Here is a 15,480-nt window from a genome sequence, read left to right on the forward strand (position 1 = left end):
ATTTATTTGTCAATAAAGCACCAAAGAAAACAAACAGGGTTATATTTGGCACAAGGAGGAGAGAGAGGTGACAAAATAATTCTCCTCGACGTGAACTAGCCATTAACAAATCAATCAATTAATTTCAAACAAAAGTTTACAAACAGTTACGCATCTAAAAACAGCTACTGTATGAAACCGAGGATCTGAACCTGGGACCTTCAAAGGCATCAAATGAAGGAAAGGCTAAAGGTCCATCTATCTCCTCAACATCCCCAGAGCTCATGAACAAGCAGATCAGACCATCAGCGGGACCAGCAACTTGATATCAGAACTTATTTGTTACCGTAACATCATCAGGGGGTCATGCATCCCATGACACTGGTGACGCCTCGTGTTCCGGTTAAATCCCTGTCAAACTACTAGGTAGAGTCAGCCACAACACAGTAAGCAGCACTAGAGTCAAGTCGTCACCACAAGCTAGTTCACTGCTGCGGAAGCTTAACCGACAGTCTGATGACATATGCCAGGATGGCTGAACTTATCAAAATGGCTACGTAAACACGGGGTGTGGTGGGGTGGGGGGCAGGTGAGTGCGTGGCCCGAGTGTGGGCAGGTGTGGGGCTGGCGCCTCTTTGAAGGTTTCCCAGAAGGTTCCGGAAGGCCCTACAGAGTGTTGAGCTCGATGAGGCGTCCGACGAACACTCCAACGGTGCCGATGAGGCACACCGCCATGAACACACACAGCAAGATGTGGTCCAGCACCATGGCAACAAACTTCCACTCCTCCGCTGCCTGGGAGGGAGGGAGGGAGGGAGGAAGGGAGGGAGGTTGGATGGTCAAGCAAATCTGGATGGTCAAGCAAATCAGAAAAAGAAACTCCAAACTAAAAGCTAACAGAGACACAGACAGGCGGACAGACAGGCAAGGCAGGCAAACAAACCCCAACCCAAACTAACAAACAAACAAACAGACAGGTCGCATAGAAAGACAGGCAGGCTGCCCTTCCTCACATTGTTGGATTCCTCATCGCCCTTCATGGTCTCAGCGATGTACTCGATGCCCTCGATGGCGCTGCGTACGTCTGGGTTCTTGGTGATGGGGGACTGGAAGGGGATGGCGGCCGGGGTGGGCTTCCCAGAGATGTCCGAGATGTCGATGTCACCGGGGAACACAGCCTTCTCCTGGCGCTCCTGGGATGGACGCTTCATGGTGGAGAAGAACATCAGGTTGGGGATGGTGTCGATGAAGATCTGAAGAGGAGAGGAGGAGAAAGGAGTAAAAGGGGAGGAGAGGAGGAAAGTAGAGGGAAAAGGAAAAGGTAAATATTTTTGGTTTCTCGCAAATTTATTTTCTAGGATTTTCCTTTGTGGGTATGCACACGGAGTCAGATGGCTGAGTGGTTAGGGAATCGGGATAGTAATCAGAAGATCGCTGGTTTGATTCCCGGCTGTGCCAAATGACGTTGTGTCCTTGGGCAAGGCACTTCACCCTACTTGCCTTGGGGGGAATGTCCTTACTTTACTGTAAGTCGCTCTGGATAAGAGCGTCTGCTAAATGACTAAATGTAAATGTGTGTGTGTGTGTTACTCAGGCCTACCTTGCGCACCCAAGCAGGCATGGTGTGTGTGCTGGGCGAGCGGTGGTGTGTGTTGATGACGATGACGGTGATGATGATGGAGGCGATGACGAAGACCATAGTGAAGAGCATGTATTTCCCGATGAGGGGCACGGCGCTGGAGGTGGAGGGGATGAGCTCCACGATCACCAGCAGGAACACGGTCAGAGACAGCAGGACGGAGATGCTCAGAGTCATCTTCTCACCTGGAGACACAAGGATCACACAGCAGCACACAACACACACAAACACACACACGTATCCATCGGTCAAAAGACAACACATACAGACGAGGATCCCAAACACAAACACACACACCCTCGAGCTACTATCCTCACCAGAGTCGGTGGGCAGGTAGAAGACCAGGCCCGTGAGGAAGCTGAAGAGCATGCAGGGGATGATGACGTTCACGATGAAGTAGAGAGGCAGGCGCAGCATGAGGAAGTGGTAGGTGATGTCCAGGTAGGGCGTGTCGGGGCAGCAGGCGTAGTACACCCAGTGTTTCCAGCTGCGGTAGTCCTTCATCACCCACTCCCCGCTCTCCATGAAGTTAGACAGGTCGGGCCGGTCGCTGTCCTGGAGGGGGGAAGGGGCAGATCAGAGTACAACAGGGGACGGTTAGCGGGTGACTTCAACGAGAAGCTTCAGAAAGTCGACGCGTTGTTTCAGCTGGGCATCCCCCTGTTTTGTCCCTTGATATGGGGAGACCTTGCGCTGTTGTCCGCCCCACGTTCCTTGCCTCGTGCCCTCTTCGCGTGTCTCACTCACCCCCCCCCCCCCCCCACGCCCCGCCCCCCTTACCGGGTTGACGACCACCAGGTTGCCGTCGTAGGTCCAGGTGCCCAGCTTCATGCTGCAGTTCTGCAGGTCGAAGGGGAAGTGCAGCACGATGATCTCGCAGTAGCTCTTGAAGATGGCCGGCGGCGTCCAGGTGATCATGCCCGTGTGCTCCAGCAGAACCTTGGTCTCGTGGACGATGGCAAAGTCCCCGTCCGCACTTGGGTGAGGGGGGTGGGGGGGTGGGGGGGGCGAGAAACGCAGAGACAAGAGGGGCGAGACAGAGACACCCTGTCAGAGAGGGACACAGCCATGACCACATGGGGGGGTTGGGGGGGGGGGGGGGGGATTCTAAACAGGCTTCTCCTGTTCTTACTCGGAAAACCGGTTCCCCTGCAGTCGTCCCCCCTCCCCCTCCCTAGCAGAAGATTCCCTCAGGTATGAAGAGGGTCTCCTGCTGGCTATCCTTACTTGTTGTAGAGCACCAGGTCAGGCCTCCAGATGTCTGTGGAGGGAATCCTGATCTTCCTGATGCCTCCGTAGTCATCCGGGTTCCACTTGAGGTTCACATCCATCCATTGCTGACAGGTGAGGTCAGAGAAGGACACAGGAAAGGAGAACATTTTGAGAGAGAGAGAGAGGGGGGGGGGGTTGAAGGAGGAATGAATGGAAATAAATAAATGATTGAGAAGGAGCTTTGTAGTTAGTGTAGTAGCTATTTCTGAATCCCTTTGTTCTGTGACAGCCTAGAAGGTTCTGTGGGTTACTTCTACCTGCTTTAGGCGGACGTTGCTTGTCACAATCTGGTTGACCTCATCCTGGGTTAGACACGGGGAGAGAGAGGTAGGAAGCGGGTGAGATAAATCAGTGTACACTTTTTCTAGTAAACTCACACACTCTCACTCTCTCTCTCTCTCTCACTCTCTCACACACACACACACTCTCTTTTTCCTCACCACACTGATGAGCTGGATAAGCTGCAGGCCCACAGTGACCACAACCGGCTCTTTAAAGTGACTGACGGGTCGGACCACTTTGTTGTACCCAGTGAACAAAGTTTTCACTAGCCTGGTCTCATCATCAGAACACCAGCCTGGAGCTGGGAACCACAAACACAGGAGAAATCACACACACACGAGAGATTATATACATAGAGGACAGCACACCAATACTGCTCCACATATGTTCATTGACATGCATCTACACTTTCAGCATAACTTTGACTGACGAAAGGTTTTTGAGTAGGCTGCACCTGGTGGATTGGAGTAGGCTTGTGGTTAGGCTGTTTAACCTTACGCCGGGCTGGTAAACCAAAGACTGACGCCGACTCCCCATATCCGCTTCAGATAGTATTTCTGGAAACTATCTGCTATTTCCGCTAGCATTTCGACCCAAGGGGCGGGTATCCAGTTCCCAGGACTGAAGAACAGGCTTCTACATTCCATCTTCCTTCGTATAACATCATTAACACTTCCAATAGCGCATACAAAGATTAAGTGTTCTATGTATCGGTATTCTATAATTTACCAGCGAACTCTCGCCGTCTTCTCTCCAGCATGCATTACACAAACAGAGGGAGGTGTGACACACTTGTACCTGTCAATCTCACTGGTTTTACTGCTGGCTGCTGTTGATCGTTAGGCTACAGGTTGCTATAAACAGGCAATCTCTTAAAAGCAAACACCACACATGTGTAATTGAAACATCTAATAATCTTAGATCAGATGGACAATAGTTAATGTGCAGCTGTTTACATCTCATCTCGCACACGCACCGATCCTTACAACCCATATGCAAATACATGCCTATGAAGTATAGCCCCGTTTCTAGATGGATGTAGGCAACTTACCTATTAAAATAGCCAGGAGACCAAACAGAAGGAGGTATCCGTTGGAGTGATCCATTGCTCAGATGACGGGACCGGTGGGGGGGGGGGGTTCTGAAAAAAACTTGTCTTCAGGACCTGACTGGGCTGTCTGTGTGTCACCAGTTTACCAGGGAGGTCTACTCTGGTCTGGACTTGGGGGTCAATGGGAGCTGTATGACTGTTTTGAGAGAGAGAGAGAGAGAGAGAGAGAGAGAGAGAGAGAGAGAGGAAGCATGTGGGTTCGTAGGACAGCTGAGATCTGTCACTGGAGGAATGAGAGACATTTTCAGCATGTGTTGCTCCTCTCCTCACTCGTCCCTCCCTCCCCCCCGACTCATATTCCCTCTCCCCCTCGGTGTCTTCGGTCTATGTCCAGGAAGACCAGTTCGACCAGGAACCAAAAGCAGGAGCAACAGCAGTATTCACCCAGCCCCGTGTCTGGCCACCCCTCACACCCTCTCTCTCACCTCCCCCACACCCCTGTTCCCCTTTCCCTCACATCTTAGCTCCCCTACCACTCACCCTAATCACACCCCCCATAGCCCCTCACCCTGGCTCCCCTTACCATTCACCCTAGACTCCCCTACCAAGCAACTGTACTGCCTGTGCTGGGTGAGGTCAGCCAAGAAGCGGGGGGGGGGGGGGGGGGGGGGGCGGCTTACTGGCAATGTCTCACTCAGACTGGAACTAAAACAATTCTTATATACTTTTTCTTTTAAAGGGAAAACAAATGGTTGAGGCTTGTTATTGAAGGAACATTTTATTATTATTTTAAATAAATAGAAGATACCTTGTCACTTTAAAAACATGAGCTTTTCACAACAAAAATATAAACAACTAACCTTCAGTACCATAACCCGAGAAAGGTTGGTGACTGGTTCGACCAATAATACAAACAAACAATAATGCTGCCACACACAACTTGTTAAAATAGAAGAACCATCGGAAAAAGCATCCATTCAGAACTCTGTTTGGAACCCAAGATGGTTCTAGCTGATCTTTAAAAGGATATGGAACCATTTTGTCAGAGGGTCTGTGATTACAAATCATGTAGCATTTCATACGCAGGGTAGAGGGTTAAGTGTCAGTCTATTACAAGTAAACAGTACTCTGAGTAAAGGGTTAGGGTGCCTTGGGTCACCTTTGCTCATCTAGTTTCCTTTTGGTATATCATCTGTCTACTTCTTTTTCTCTATCACTGTCTCATAAACACACACACACACACCTAGTCAGTGTAGAGGCAGAGGCAGCCATGGGATCGGCTGGGCTGAGGCAGGTTCCCCACCTCCTCCCAGAAGTCTTTCTGAGGGTGGTACCTCTCCACGCTGCGCAGGTAGTCCCCCCGGGAGCAGGAGTAGCCCCCCGTCAGGTAGATCCAACCCCCCAGAACCACAGCCCCGGCCTCCAGCCTCCCCTCCAGGGCCCGGGCCAGCTGCCTCCAGGCCCCAGTGTGGGGGTCGTAGCAGTCGGTCTGGGTGGTTTGTCCCCCCACCAGGTACAGCAGAGAACCCAGGGACACGAGGCTCATGCCATAACCTGAGGTTAAGGGCAGAATTGCGTTAGTGTATTTGCACATGTCTGTTCATATCAGTATTTGTGTACCATTTACAGAGGGTAGAGGGCAGGTAGGCATATTTTCATATATACAGTGATACAGAATAAATATACCTGCTCACATCAGTTTATCGGTCCGCTATACACCTACCGAATGCACATGCAAATAGTCTGCTGATGCAGTTGTGTGTACATTGACCTGACTCGGCCCCTGAAACGAACATCCCGGATTCTATGTGCTCTGCGCGTTCTTCCGCGGTTGTCATGGTCACCTGGCCGGGGACAGGTGGCGAGCACGCTCCACTCATCCAGGTCAGCGCGGTAGGCCTGGATCTGGTCGTACGTGCAGCTTCCCTGGTAGCCGTAGCGACCGCTGGCGACGTAAACGCTGTCTCGGAGGACGGCGGCTGTGGCGTTGCCCACACCTGGGGCGCGGGCGCACGGTGACAAAGGAGACATTCAGTATCGCGACCTTTGCTAAAAAGGGTACCCTGTAGACCAGAGGTCTTCCACACTAGTCCTCGGGGACCCCCCCTGTCCTGCACGTTTGAGACGTTTCCCTGCTCCAACACACCTGATTCAAATGAAGGGGTCGTTATCGACTTGCGCAGAAGCCCGTTAACGACCCCTCCATTTGAATCAGGTGTGTTGGAGCAGGGAAACGTCGAAAACGTGCAGGACGGGCGGGTCCCCGAGGACCAGGGTGGAAGAATTCTGCTTTAGACCCATGACTCCACCTCCTCCTCTCCTCCCCCGTCCCCCCCAACACACACACACCCTGCTCCATGTCGGCCGAGGCCTGCCACCTCCTCTTCAGGGGGTCGTACCGCTCCGTGCAGGGCGTGGCCGCCCCCCCTCGATAGCCCCCCATGCAGTACACACAGCCCTGCAGCACCACGGAACAGTGGGAGAAGCGGGCCCCCAGCATGGCCACGCCCGCACGCCAGCGGCCCCTCTCGCAGTCGTATACCCAGCTGGGGACAAAGCAGACACACATATGCATACATACACATAACACAGAGAATCATGACTGAGCACGTGAATTGATAATGGATGAACATGGGACGAGAGAGAGAGAGAGAGGCATAGGTTTTGTCTTACATGGGGGGAACATCTTTTTTTTTTTTTTTTTACTGCAACCCCCCCTAACCCTTGTTATGAAGAAAAAACTTGACGGCATCCTCATCAAAGAAAGATGCCCCACCCACATTTGCAAACCTACGCCCCTGGATGGAGACAGAGACAAGAGGAAGAGGCGGACGACACCTACACAGAGTCTAGTGCGTCGATGGTGTCTGTGCTGTAACCCCCGCTGACGTACACCAGCCCTCCCAGGAGACACACCCCGTAGCTCTCCCTGCCCGACCCCGGCATGCACGCCCCCTGCTCCCACACGCCCATCCCCGGGTCCCACTGTTCCACCTCGGGCAAGGGGTGCCAGTGGTACCCCCCCACAATCACCATCCTCGGAGAGAACCTCCGACAGTGGAAAGAGGGGCTTGTCGCTCTCTCAAGCCCAGCCAGAGGCTTCAGGGCCTGGGTGAACATACCAAGGAGGTCCCCTTCTGAGTGAGCACGCTGGCGGTCCCCGTTTGTGCTCAGGCCCGGCTCCAAGGGAGCGCTGCTTGTCGTCCGCCCCAGCTCCATGTCCAGCTGCAGGCCAAGAGAGCTCAGCAGAGACGGTAAGTTCTCCAGGCGCTCGCTGACATCGTGGCTCACCCACCTCGCCACAGCTCCCACGAGGTCTTCCTCGGTCACCACTCCCAGAGACTCCGCCCCCAGCACCCAGCTCAGCCTGTCAAAGTCCAGATCCAGAAACTCCTCATCCTGGGTCACTTCCTGAAAGCGACTGAGGAGAACGCGGCGGCACTCTCGCTCAAGGGCTGGGCAAACGTGCCGCTGGGAGAAGGCCAGCATGCCCAGGCAGTTGGACGCATCCAGCAGACGAACCAGGAAGTCCTCACAGGCACGCTTCACAGACAGGAAGTTGAGCAGGTCAGCACCTTCCAGCAGGCTCTCTACGTTCCCCTGTGTGATCCTGAGGTGAGAGGAGTAGACGAAGTCTACCAGGACGGATAGGACCTCATCATTCACCCCTGGTAGTCTGGAAGAGGGAGCAGAGCAGAAGAGAGGTTGAAAAAGGACATTAGAACAGTAGGCATAATCAAAGACAAAAAAGAATATTAAAATGGGTAATTCTCAAAACATACTTTATCAAACTGTTGGTTTTCTCCCTCATATCCGCTGTGAACATGACTCTGAAGTAGGAGCTACGGGCGCACAGCGCCACTTTGTGGCAGTGGAGGACTATGCCCGCAGAGCCCTGAAGAGCGATATCGGTGAACAAGCCCTGCGTGTAGAACCCTTGGAGCGCATCAAGAACCTCGTAGGGGTGGGCGGCATCGCAGAAATCATACGTGTACTCATCCTGACGCCTAACGGACATGGTGGCCCTGAAATACGAGTTAAATGTCCCCATCGTGTCGTGTCAGTTCCCCTTAGAAAAATGCACTGAAATTGATCACCTCATGCACTATGAATAAGCTTATGGTGTTTTATAGTCATACACATCACATATGGTGTTGAGTTCTCCGTATCAGATTACAGATCAAGTTTCTATTATTTAAAAGACATGCGGCTTCTGGACAACAATAACGTCAACACATGGAGCAAGTCAGGTTTGTTTGCTTGTGGTTTGAGCGTATTTGCATGCCAACTCAATTGCATGAGTTTACCAAAGACAAAAAACAATTGTGGGAACATATTAAAATACCATCCCGTCATCTCACCGTTTCTTTTCGTTGATCTTCATTGAAGCGCTCCAGCACACATGCCTACCTGGTCGAACTCCGTTATGTCCTCAGCGGAATTAAAAACTTGATTTGGCACCCACAAAAAGTCCTCAATTCAACGTATTTCATGCCTTCCTTTGTTATTCACCGACGGAACAAGCCTTCTGATGCAGAGGAGACAGCTCTACACCATGTTTGTTTGGAAGGCTCACCTCACTCTATGCTCATCTACAAGATCCTCAACCCGCGGGCCCTTGCAATTAACCACAGGACTTGTTCCTCTCGACCAATCAGATTTCACCGTCAATAGCTGAACGGAAACGTTACCGGTGCATAATGACCTGGGGGAGGAGACAGAACAGACCTATCGATCTCAAAAAGAAGGCTCTGCGTAAAAACAATGTACTTTATAAAATAAATATTCGTCAACACAGTCTTAGTTTGACCGTTCATGGAAGATAAGATATGGAATAATACAGAGGCACTGACAACTGACTAGAAAGATCATTTATTAAAATTAACAGGTACAATCATATATAAACCAAGCTTCTGTATTTTACAGTATTGATAGTACAGTCTTAATATTTACACAAGGTCTTTCAAAAAACATATTTGAACAATCATTTAGATTAATGAATCTTCTGTTAAAATAGAGAGTGAAAGCAGTCATAGCAGCAATCTGGCCCTTAAAAAAAATCTACAGACCAGTAACATTTGTCCTGACAATTGAATTGGTGACAAGGCCTTGTTCAGTGTTAAACAGTACTGATGATATATAAAAAAACACAGCAGCCACAGTGGCAGCCATCTAATCTCCCTCTGTAGACTTCTCAATGCAAGTTTTCAGTTCCTCCAGGATCTCTGTACCGCTGGCCCAGGGCAGGATACTGGGCTTCAACCCGACTGTCTGGTGCTCCTGTGGGGCCTGGCCGCTCTGCAGCCTCTCCAGCAACTTCTCCAGGGTGAAGCCCCTCCTAGGCAGCACCACGTCCCCGACGCGGAGGCACCAGGCTGGGCACAAGTCGTTCCCTCCATCGCCCGCGTAGAACACCCTGCGGTACTCCACCCCCCCGCTCGCCTTCTCAGCCAGGAAGTCTTCCAGAATCTTCCTCTTGCACATATTGACCGGGCAGCGGGAGCACTGGTGGGAGTGGTGGCAGCGCACCGTCATGAAGCCGCGCTCGTCGAACGACGCCGGGTTGCTGAACACCTGGTCGACCGCGCCCCGCACGCCCCCCGCGTGGAGAATCCATTCGATGAAGAGGCAGTTGGCGTCCGACACAACGATGCAGTCCACCTCACTCTTGTTGGCGCCAATGAAGGTCAGCAGTTCAATCATGCCGTCCGTGAAGGGTATGGTCTCCATCTCGCGCTGTATGGCTTCTTTGGTGACGGCGTTCTCGCCAATGTAGGTCATGACACGGCCCATGTACTCAGTCCAGCGGCCTCTCTGGTAGGTGTTCATCAGCCAATCGGGAAGGTTCTGGTCAGGTGCACACCGGACCAACCAGGTGTCACTGTTATCGTCCACCAGGGTGTGGTCGAAGTCAAACACGATTAGAGTCTTCATCCTGGCACTAGAGACACAATGACAGTCAATTTATTTGTTTAGCCTACTTGGCAATGTGGCCAATAGATTCCCCTCCGTGTTCCCACATGTTACCATGAACTTGTGCCATTCTGGATTTTGTGAAGTAGGGGTCGGGCAGATCGATCCTGAAGTATCAATACTTTTGATACTGATGTATCAAAAAGGATCGATCCACACATAAAAACATAAATACTAAGATGTTTATTTCAGTGATTTTGTCTATTTACTTTTGGATGTAGGCCTACGTGAGTGACAGATGGCAGAAAGAAAGAACATTGTGTGGAATTTTGTTATGAAAACTGCGATGTGCGTTGTGAGGCTTATACGCTACTGTGGCAACATCACCAATCTGTACAAACACATTAAAACAAACAAAAAGGAGAACTACCAATGGACAGTCAGTGTAATAGGGACTGTTGTAACCACAATGAATTGATAGGCTACTCGACCCGTCCGTGATCTCTAGGCTAATCTTAAAACAACTGGATAGGTGAAAGCCGCTACTAGGCGAGTATTAGGAAAGTATAGTATGCTAAAATCAGTGACATTAATCCCAAAATATTCCATCAGAAACAAACAGCAAGAAAAACATACATTTGTTTGCTTAGGCTACAACATAGTGTCACTAGGCCTATATCTACTTTCACATTTGCTAAGCGCGTGACGTAGCAAGATACCTATACCTATTTTATGACCGTGGCAGCCTTATAGCCACCAAGCCAAACGGGGTGAAATACGTTTATCGCCCCACCAAATAGTTAACGAAGGTTAAACATCTCTTACCAGACACGTTCTGATCGCTGTTGTTTCTGAAATTACCGCTTTGCTTAATAATTCAACTTCACCGGTAGCATCAATATTTCAAGCGGTCTTCCTCGCTTACTGCTGTAACCTTAATCATTATGAAACAGGCGATTCACTGCCACCTGTTGTTAAGGAATATTATTGCCTCAAATGTAGTTGTCTTTGATATTTTGGTCTTAATACAAAATATTTGTCGACATTTTTGCAATGAATATTGAAACTCACTACTAGACCCACTATAGTAAGTATTTCCCCCTCTCACGCATTGACGAGCAACCCAAAACACTGCCAAAAAATACAAAATAAAATTAATCAACAGTAGGAGGCGGAATGTGCCTTTTCCTTTCAAGTCAAAACAACACACGAAGAAGAGCCCTGCTTACTTTACTTCCTGGTTACGTCACAACAAGTGGCAGGTCATGAAAGCAAATTTTTGATTTTTCTTTTTGGTAGGAAAACAACATCAGTTTTAAATCACGATGTTTAAGGGCTGGGGATCGTGGCTTGGTATACAGGACACCACGTCCTCCAACACGGAGAACACGGAGTTACCCGTCGAGGTTGTCGAGGAGGAGAAAATTGTCCAAGCTCAGAACGAAGTAAACAAACAACAAACAGAGCAGGAGCCAGAGCAGGAGCCAGCTCCTCAACAGCAACCCCAAGAAGCAGGAAAAGGACTCAGCGGTACGACTGTTTATTTAAAATAGCTTAGTTAACTTTTATTTGCACAGTAAATTAAAATGATTGGTCCTCTAACTCGAGGATGTACGGGTTAAAGAAGCGCAGGTACATAATGTACAGCTGTCTGATAACAATCTTATGCGTTGTGAATATATCCTTACACAGAATACATCTTCAGCTTTGCAAGTAGTGCAACTAAGAAGATATCAGACTCTGTTTCCGAGACCGCACAGAGCATCAAAAAGAGCGTAGAAGATGGGAACATCGATGGAATTATTGACAAGGTGTCTGGCAACCATTTTACCTCTTGGATACGTTCCGTGCCGTTTTGTAGGCCCAGACATGAGCGTTCATGTCATTCTAGACATAGCAAACATTCAAAAGAACACTCATGTAACACTCTTCACAAATGTTAACTTTGTAATCTTTGCCCACAGACAATTCTAGGAGATTTTCAAAAAGAACAACAGAAATTTGTGGAAGAAAAGAAGGCCAAGAAGTCAGGTGAGTGTGATCTGGTGGCACCTTCAAAGTCTGAAATCATTTTTTAGACAATACTTTACTTGGGGCTTGGGTACCATGCCAAGTTTCACAATTTAGTGCTGTCATGTTTATATGGTCTGCTTTTGCCTCCCCAACAGTGCCCCAACCCAACATTTCTTCTGTTTATATTCTCTCTTGTTGTCCTTTGCTGAGGGTTTAGGTTGATCTTGGTATTTATTTGTGGGCACCAGTTAAGCCATTTGTCACAATGATAGCTAAATAGAATAATATGTGATTTGTGTTTCTCCAGATGCAGCTGTTCCTCCCTGGGTGGGATACAGTGAGGAGGAGACCATTCAGCAGCAGATCCTGGCTCTGTCTGCAGTACGTTTGGTTTTCTTTGGCAGTTAGGGGTGCTATGCCCATAGTGCTGCAACCACAGAAGCAGTGATGCATGTACTTGGACCAAGAGGTGTGCATATATTTAAAAAGTTAAACAGAAAATTAAAAGGAACCCAGTTAGGGTTCCACCACTGAGGGAATCTTCTCCATCCAGCGTCCCTGGGACGGGAGACTCATGCCTGGCTTATGGAATACACAGTTAACCAAACAATACAGAGTTTTGACGGAGATCAGCTCTCACCTATTTGAAGTTTGCGTCCGACTTCTTTCTTGTCTGCTTTGCTACCTAGTTCCGGAGTTCTGTGGGGTTGTTAAGTGCGTAGCGGGAAAGGAGAAAAAGGTTCAGCCCGTGGTCTGTCCGCGAGCTCGCTTGTGTCACTGTCCGTGGTGCTGACGGCTCCGTGGCCGCTCAGTCACTCTGTACATAGAACCAACAGTTTCCATTGGTTGCTCGGGTACGGTAGATGGAGCCAAAAGTGGCGGTTGTGTTTTTTGTGTGCGCAGAATGTCCTGTTCTGACTGGCTGTTGTGGTATGTGTTCCAGGACCGAAGGAACTTCCTGCGTGACCCCCCTGCTGGCGTCCAATTCCACTTCGACTCGGAGCAGATGTACCCCATCGCTATGGTGATGCTGCAGGAGGATGAACTACTGAACCGGATGCGCTTTGACCTCGTCCCAAAACAGTGAGCACACGCACACATCCACTAACTAACTAGGTCATCTCCGGGGACCTGTATCTGAACAGCGTGCCGGTCCATTTCGTGTGTGTTTCTGCAGCGTAAAGGAGGAGATGTTCTGGAGGAACTACTTCTACAGGGTGTCTCTTGTGAAACAGTCGGCCCAGCTGACAGCCCTGGCTGCCCAGCAGCAGGCCTCAGAGCCCAGGGACACCGAGGACAAGGAGGTGGCCCGCCCGGAAGACGTCAGCCTCACCGGTAACTTCCAGCTTTGGATATTTCTCTTTCAAACACTGCTGATGTTGTTCTGGGAGTCCTGGGCTGAGGGTTAGACACTGATACCCTTTCTAGCGTGTTGGGGTTTCATTGGGGGTGGAGGTGACTTTGTCTTTGTCTCCGCTAAGCTGTGGGTTCTTCTTCTGCAGAAAACATCAGACCCAAGACCCCTCCTGTGTCCATCAGTGACAGGTCCAAAACTGCAGAGGTAAGGGAATGTCTTTTTTGTCGATGATCTTGTTCTCAACTCCCCCCCCCCCCCCAACTTGTTCTCAACACCTCAGGTATCGTATTAGTGATTTCTCAAGGGAAGGAAGGCCCGAAAAGAGATAAAGGAGGAGGAATTCAAAGAATACTGAAAAGCGTCCCCTGTGTTTGCGCATGTACACATGCAGCATGTGTGTTTGTGCTTGTGACGACAGCAGCACGAGGAGGAGGAGATCTCCACCAGTCCGGGGGTGTCCGAGTTTGTGAGCGACGCCTTCGACACATGCGACATCGACCAGGAAGACCTGAGGAAGGAGATGAAGCAGCTGGTCCTGGACAAGAAGGGGGAGACAGAAACTCCAGAGGGTGAGAGGGGGGGGGGGGGTTCGGTCACAGAGGTGTGAGAGGGTGAGAAGCGGAGTGGCTCGGAGAACGTTGCCCTGGATTATTTTGCTAATGTTTCCGTTTCCGTGTCGTGTTTTGTTTATATTTCAAGTTTTGTAATTGCAGGGGTCACCTATAAAGGAGACCTGGGTCTCAGTGTCTCTACTACTTATAAAGGTAAAAAACAAACAGAGAAACAGAGGTAGGGGACAGTGAGACAGCTGCTCTCCTGTGGTATCATCTGGTGTTGACGTCTACGGCATAGATCTGGTGGTGTTTTGACGGGTCTTTCAGTTCAGTATGGGTATTTTGGCGGTATGGTTCTGGGTTTAGGAGGGTGATTGGAATGTTTTGTTGGTGGTTCTGGATTCCAGAAAAGTGTTTGAATTGCCCTGTGTGGTTCTGTGTTCCAGAGGAGTGTTCAGACTGGGAGAAGGAGCTCCAGCAGGAGCTGCAGGAGTACGAGGTGGTGGCCGAGTCTGACAACAAGGATGACAAGTGGGACCAGGAGATCGAGGACATGCTCCAGGGGGATGACAGCTAGACTGACCCCTCCCATATCACCTTCCACGCTCCACACAATAGCTCTCCTCCCCCAGCACTTACACAGATCTGAGAGGAGGGGATAGGTATAATAAGATTAAAAAAAAACAATAAAAATGCAGGGGAGTTATGTCGGCCATCTTGATTCTGCCTATCAGCTCTTTTTGGATCTAACAGTGCATTGGAGCCAGTTTTATTGGCCTGTAGGAGCCATCATGAAGGACCTGCAATTATTGGTAGCTTAATGACCCCACTGCAACCTGAGATGAACTGTTGGGTTGTACAACTGTAAGGCTTTTGTTCAAGTCTTAGATGGAATAATTCTACTTTGGGGTGATTTGTTAAAATAAATGTGTTCACTTTTTTTCTTATTCTGTCTGTTTTACTTTTCTATCTGTCTGTAGTGGGAAGTACATGTAAACTAGACTGGGGAATGGAAAACAAGGTTGATGGAGACACTTTGCACAATATAATTGTTTTCTTATTTCATTCACATCCATTCCATTATTCTCTTTCCCTTTTACAGATCATGCATTTCTTTATGGCTTTCTTTTATGGCGTGTTGTTTTGTATAACTATGCAAACCTTGTGTTGCTTTTATCTGTGCTGATGAAAATACCTGTCTGCAGTTTTTCCAAATAAATATGTATTTCTCTCACAATGTGTTGCATATTTGTTTCCATTAATTTTTAAAATCTGTAGTTACGATATTAAAGCTTACACAGATCAGTGCAGAGATGAGCCATCACCGAACATGTATGTAGTAACATACAACAAGCCTTGTACGAAGCTTATATACCAGTTATGTATACTCAGATAAACGAGAAAAAGTCTTTAATGTGCA

The 15,480-nt window shown here is 49.3% G+C and overlaps 4 protein-coding genes across 15 annotated transcripts; 1 reads left to right on the forward strand and 3 right to left on the reverse strand.

Moving 5' to 3' along the window:
- On the reverse strand, positions 1 to 4,376 carry LOC146261261 (acetylcholine receptor subunit alpha). 2 transcript variants are annotated; one of them, XM_084667675.1, is made up of 9 exons: positions 4,224 to 4,376; positions 3,331 to 3,473; positions 3,148 to 3,192; positions 2,846 to 2,955; positions 2,399 to 2,594; positions 1,936 to 2,173; positions 1,580 to 1,803; positions 993 to 1,232; positions 1 to 774 (listed from the first exon to the last, which is right to left on the reverse strand). In XM_084667675.1, the coding sequence occupies exons 1-9, from the start codon at positions 4,276 to 4,278 to the stop codon at positions 646 to 648; spliced, it is 1,380 nt and encodes a 459-aa protein (XP_084523801.1). In that variant the 5' UTR covers positions 4,279 to 4,376; the 3' UTR covers positions 1 to 645. The 2 variants fall into 2 exon arrangements, with proteins under 2 accessions (XP_084523801.1, XP_084523803.1); XM_084667677.1 differs by lacking the exon at positions 4,224 to 4,376 and adding an exon at positions 3,627 to 3,949.
- A 616-nt stretch (positions 4,377 to 4,992) lies between these two features.
- LOC146261262 (kelch-like protein 23) lies at positions 4,993 to 8,869 on the reverse strand. 2 transcript variants are annotated; one of them, XM_084667670.1, is made up of 6 exons: positions 8,585 to 8,869; positions 8,006 to 8,248; positions 7,066 to 7,899; positions 6,573 to 6,769; positions 6,068 to 6,220; positions 4,993 to 5,777 (listed from the first exon to the last, which is right to left on the reverse strand). In XM_084667670.1, exons 1-6 carry the CDS (start codon positions 8,605 to 8,607, stop codon positions 5,467 to 5,469), a joined length of 1,761 nt encoding a protein of 586 aa, XP_084523796.1. In that variant the 5' UTR covers positions 8,608 to 8,869; the 3' UTR covers positions 4,993 to 5,466. The 2 variants fall into 2 exon arrangements, with proteins under 2 accessions (XP_084523796.1, XP_084523795.1); XM_084667669.1 differs by lacking the exon at positions 8,585 to 8,869 and having other exon boundaries at positions 8,006 to 8,274.
- Positions 8,870 to 9,079: 210 nt separating this feature from the next.
- On the reverse strand, positions 9,080 to 11,342 carry phospho2 (phosphatase, orphan 2). 7 transcript variants are annotated; one of them, XM_084667690.1, is made up of 4 exons: positions 11,208 to 11,339; positions 10,962 to 11,070; positions 10,251 to 10,326; positions 9,080 to 10,164 (listed from the first exon to the last, which is right to left on the reverse strand). In XM_084667690.1, exon 4 carries the CDS (start codon positions 10,155 to 10,157, stop codon positions 9,396 to 9,398), a length of 762 nt encoding a protein of 253 aa, XP_084523816.1. In that variant the 5' UTR covers positions 10,158 to 10,164; positions 10,251 to 10,326; positions 10,962 to 11,070; positions 11,208 to 11,339; the 3' UTR covers positions 9,080 to 9,395. The 7 variants fall into 7 exon arrangements, with proteins under 7 accessions (XP_084523816.1, XP_084523817.1, XP_084523810.1 ...); XM_084667691.1 differs by having other exon boundaries at positions 11,220 to 11,327; XM_084667684.1 differs by lacking the exon at positions 10,251 to 10,326 and having other exon boundaries at positions 10,962 to 11,104; positions 11,208 to 11,342.
- An 8-nt stretch (positions 11,343 to 11,350) lies between these two features.
- syap1 (synapse associated protein 1) lies at positions 11,351 to 15,000 on the forward strand. 4 transcript variants are annotated; one of them, XM_084667681.1, is made up of 10 exons: positions 11,351 to 11,666; positions 11,829 to 11,947; positions 12,101 to 12,167; positions 12,457 to 12,530; positions 13,093 to 13,232; positions 13,327 to 13,484; positions 13,652 to 13,710; positions 13,928 to 14,075; positions 14,220 to 14,270; positions 14,507 to 15,000. In XM_084667681.1, the coding sequence occupies exons 1-10, from the start codon at positions 11,462 to 11,464 to the stop codon at positions 14,635 to 14,637; spliced, it is 1,152 nt and encodes a 383-aa protein (XP_084523807.1). In that variant the 5' UTR covers positions 11,351 to 11,461; the 3' UTR covers positions 14,638 to 15,000. The 4 variants fall into 4 exon arrangements, with proteins under 4 accessions (XP_084523807.1, XP_084523806.1, XP_084523808.1 ...); XM_084667680.1 differs by having other exon boundaries at positions 11,352 to 11,666; positions 13,925 to 14,075; XM_084667682.1 differs by lacking the exon at positions 14,220 to 14,270 and having other exon boundaries at positions 11,352 to 11,666; positions 13,925 to 14,075.
- The last annotated feature ends 480 nt before the right edge of the window (positions 15,001 to 15,480 follow it).

The sequence above is a fragment of the Hypomesus nipponensis genome, chromosome 12, assembly GCF_054491055.1.
Source record: "Hypomesus nipponensis isolate SF chromosome 12, ASM5449105v1, whole genome shotgun sequence".
Taxonomy (NCBI): Eukaryota; Metazoa; Chordata; class Actinopteri; order Osmeriformes; family Osmeridae; genus Hypomesus; species Hypomesus nipponensis.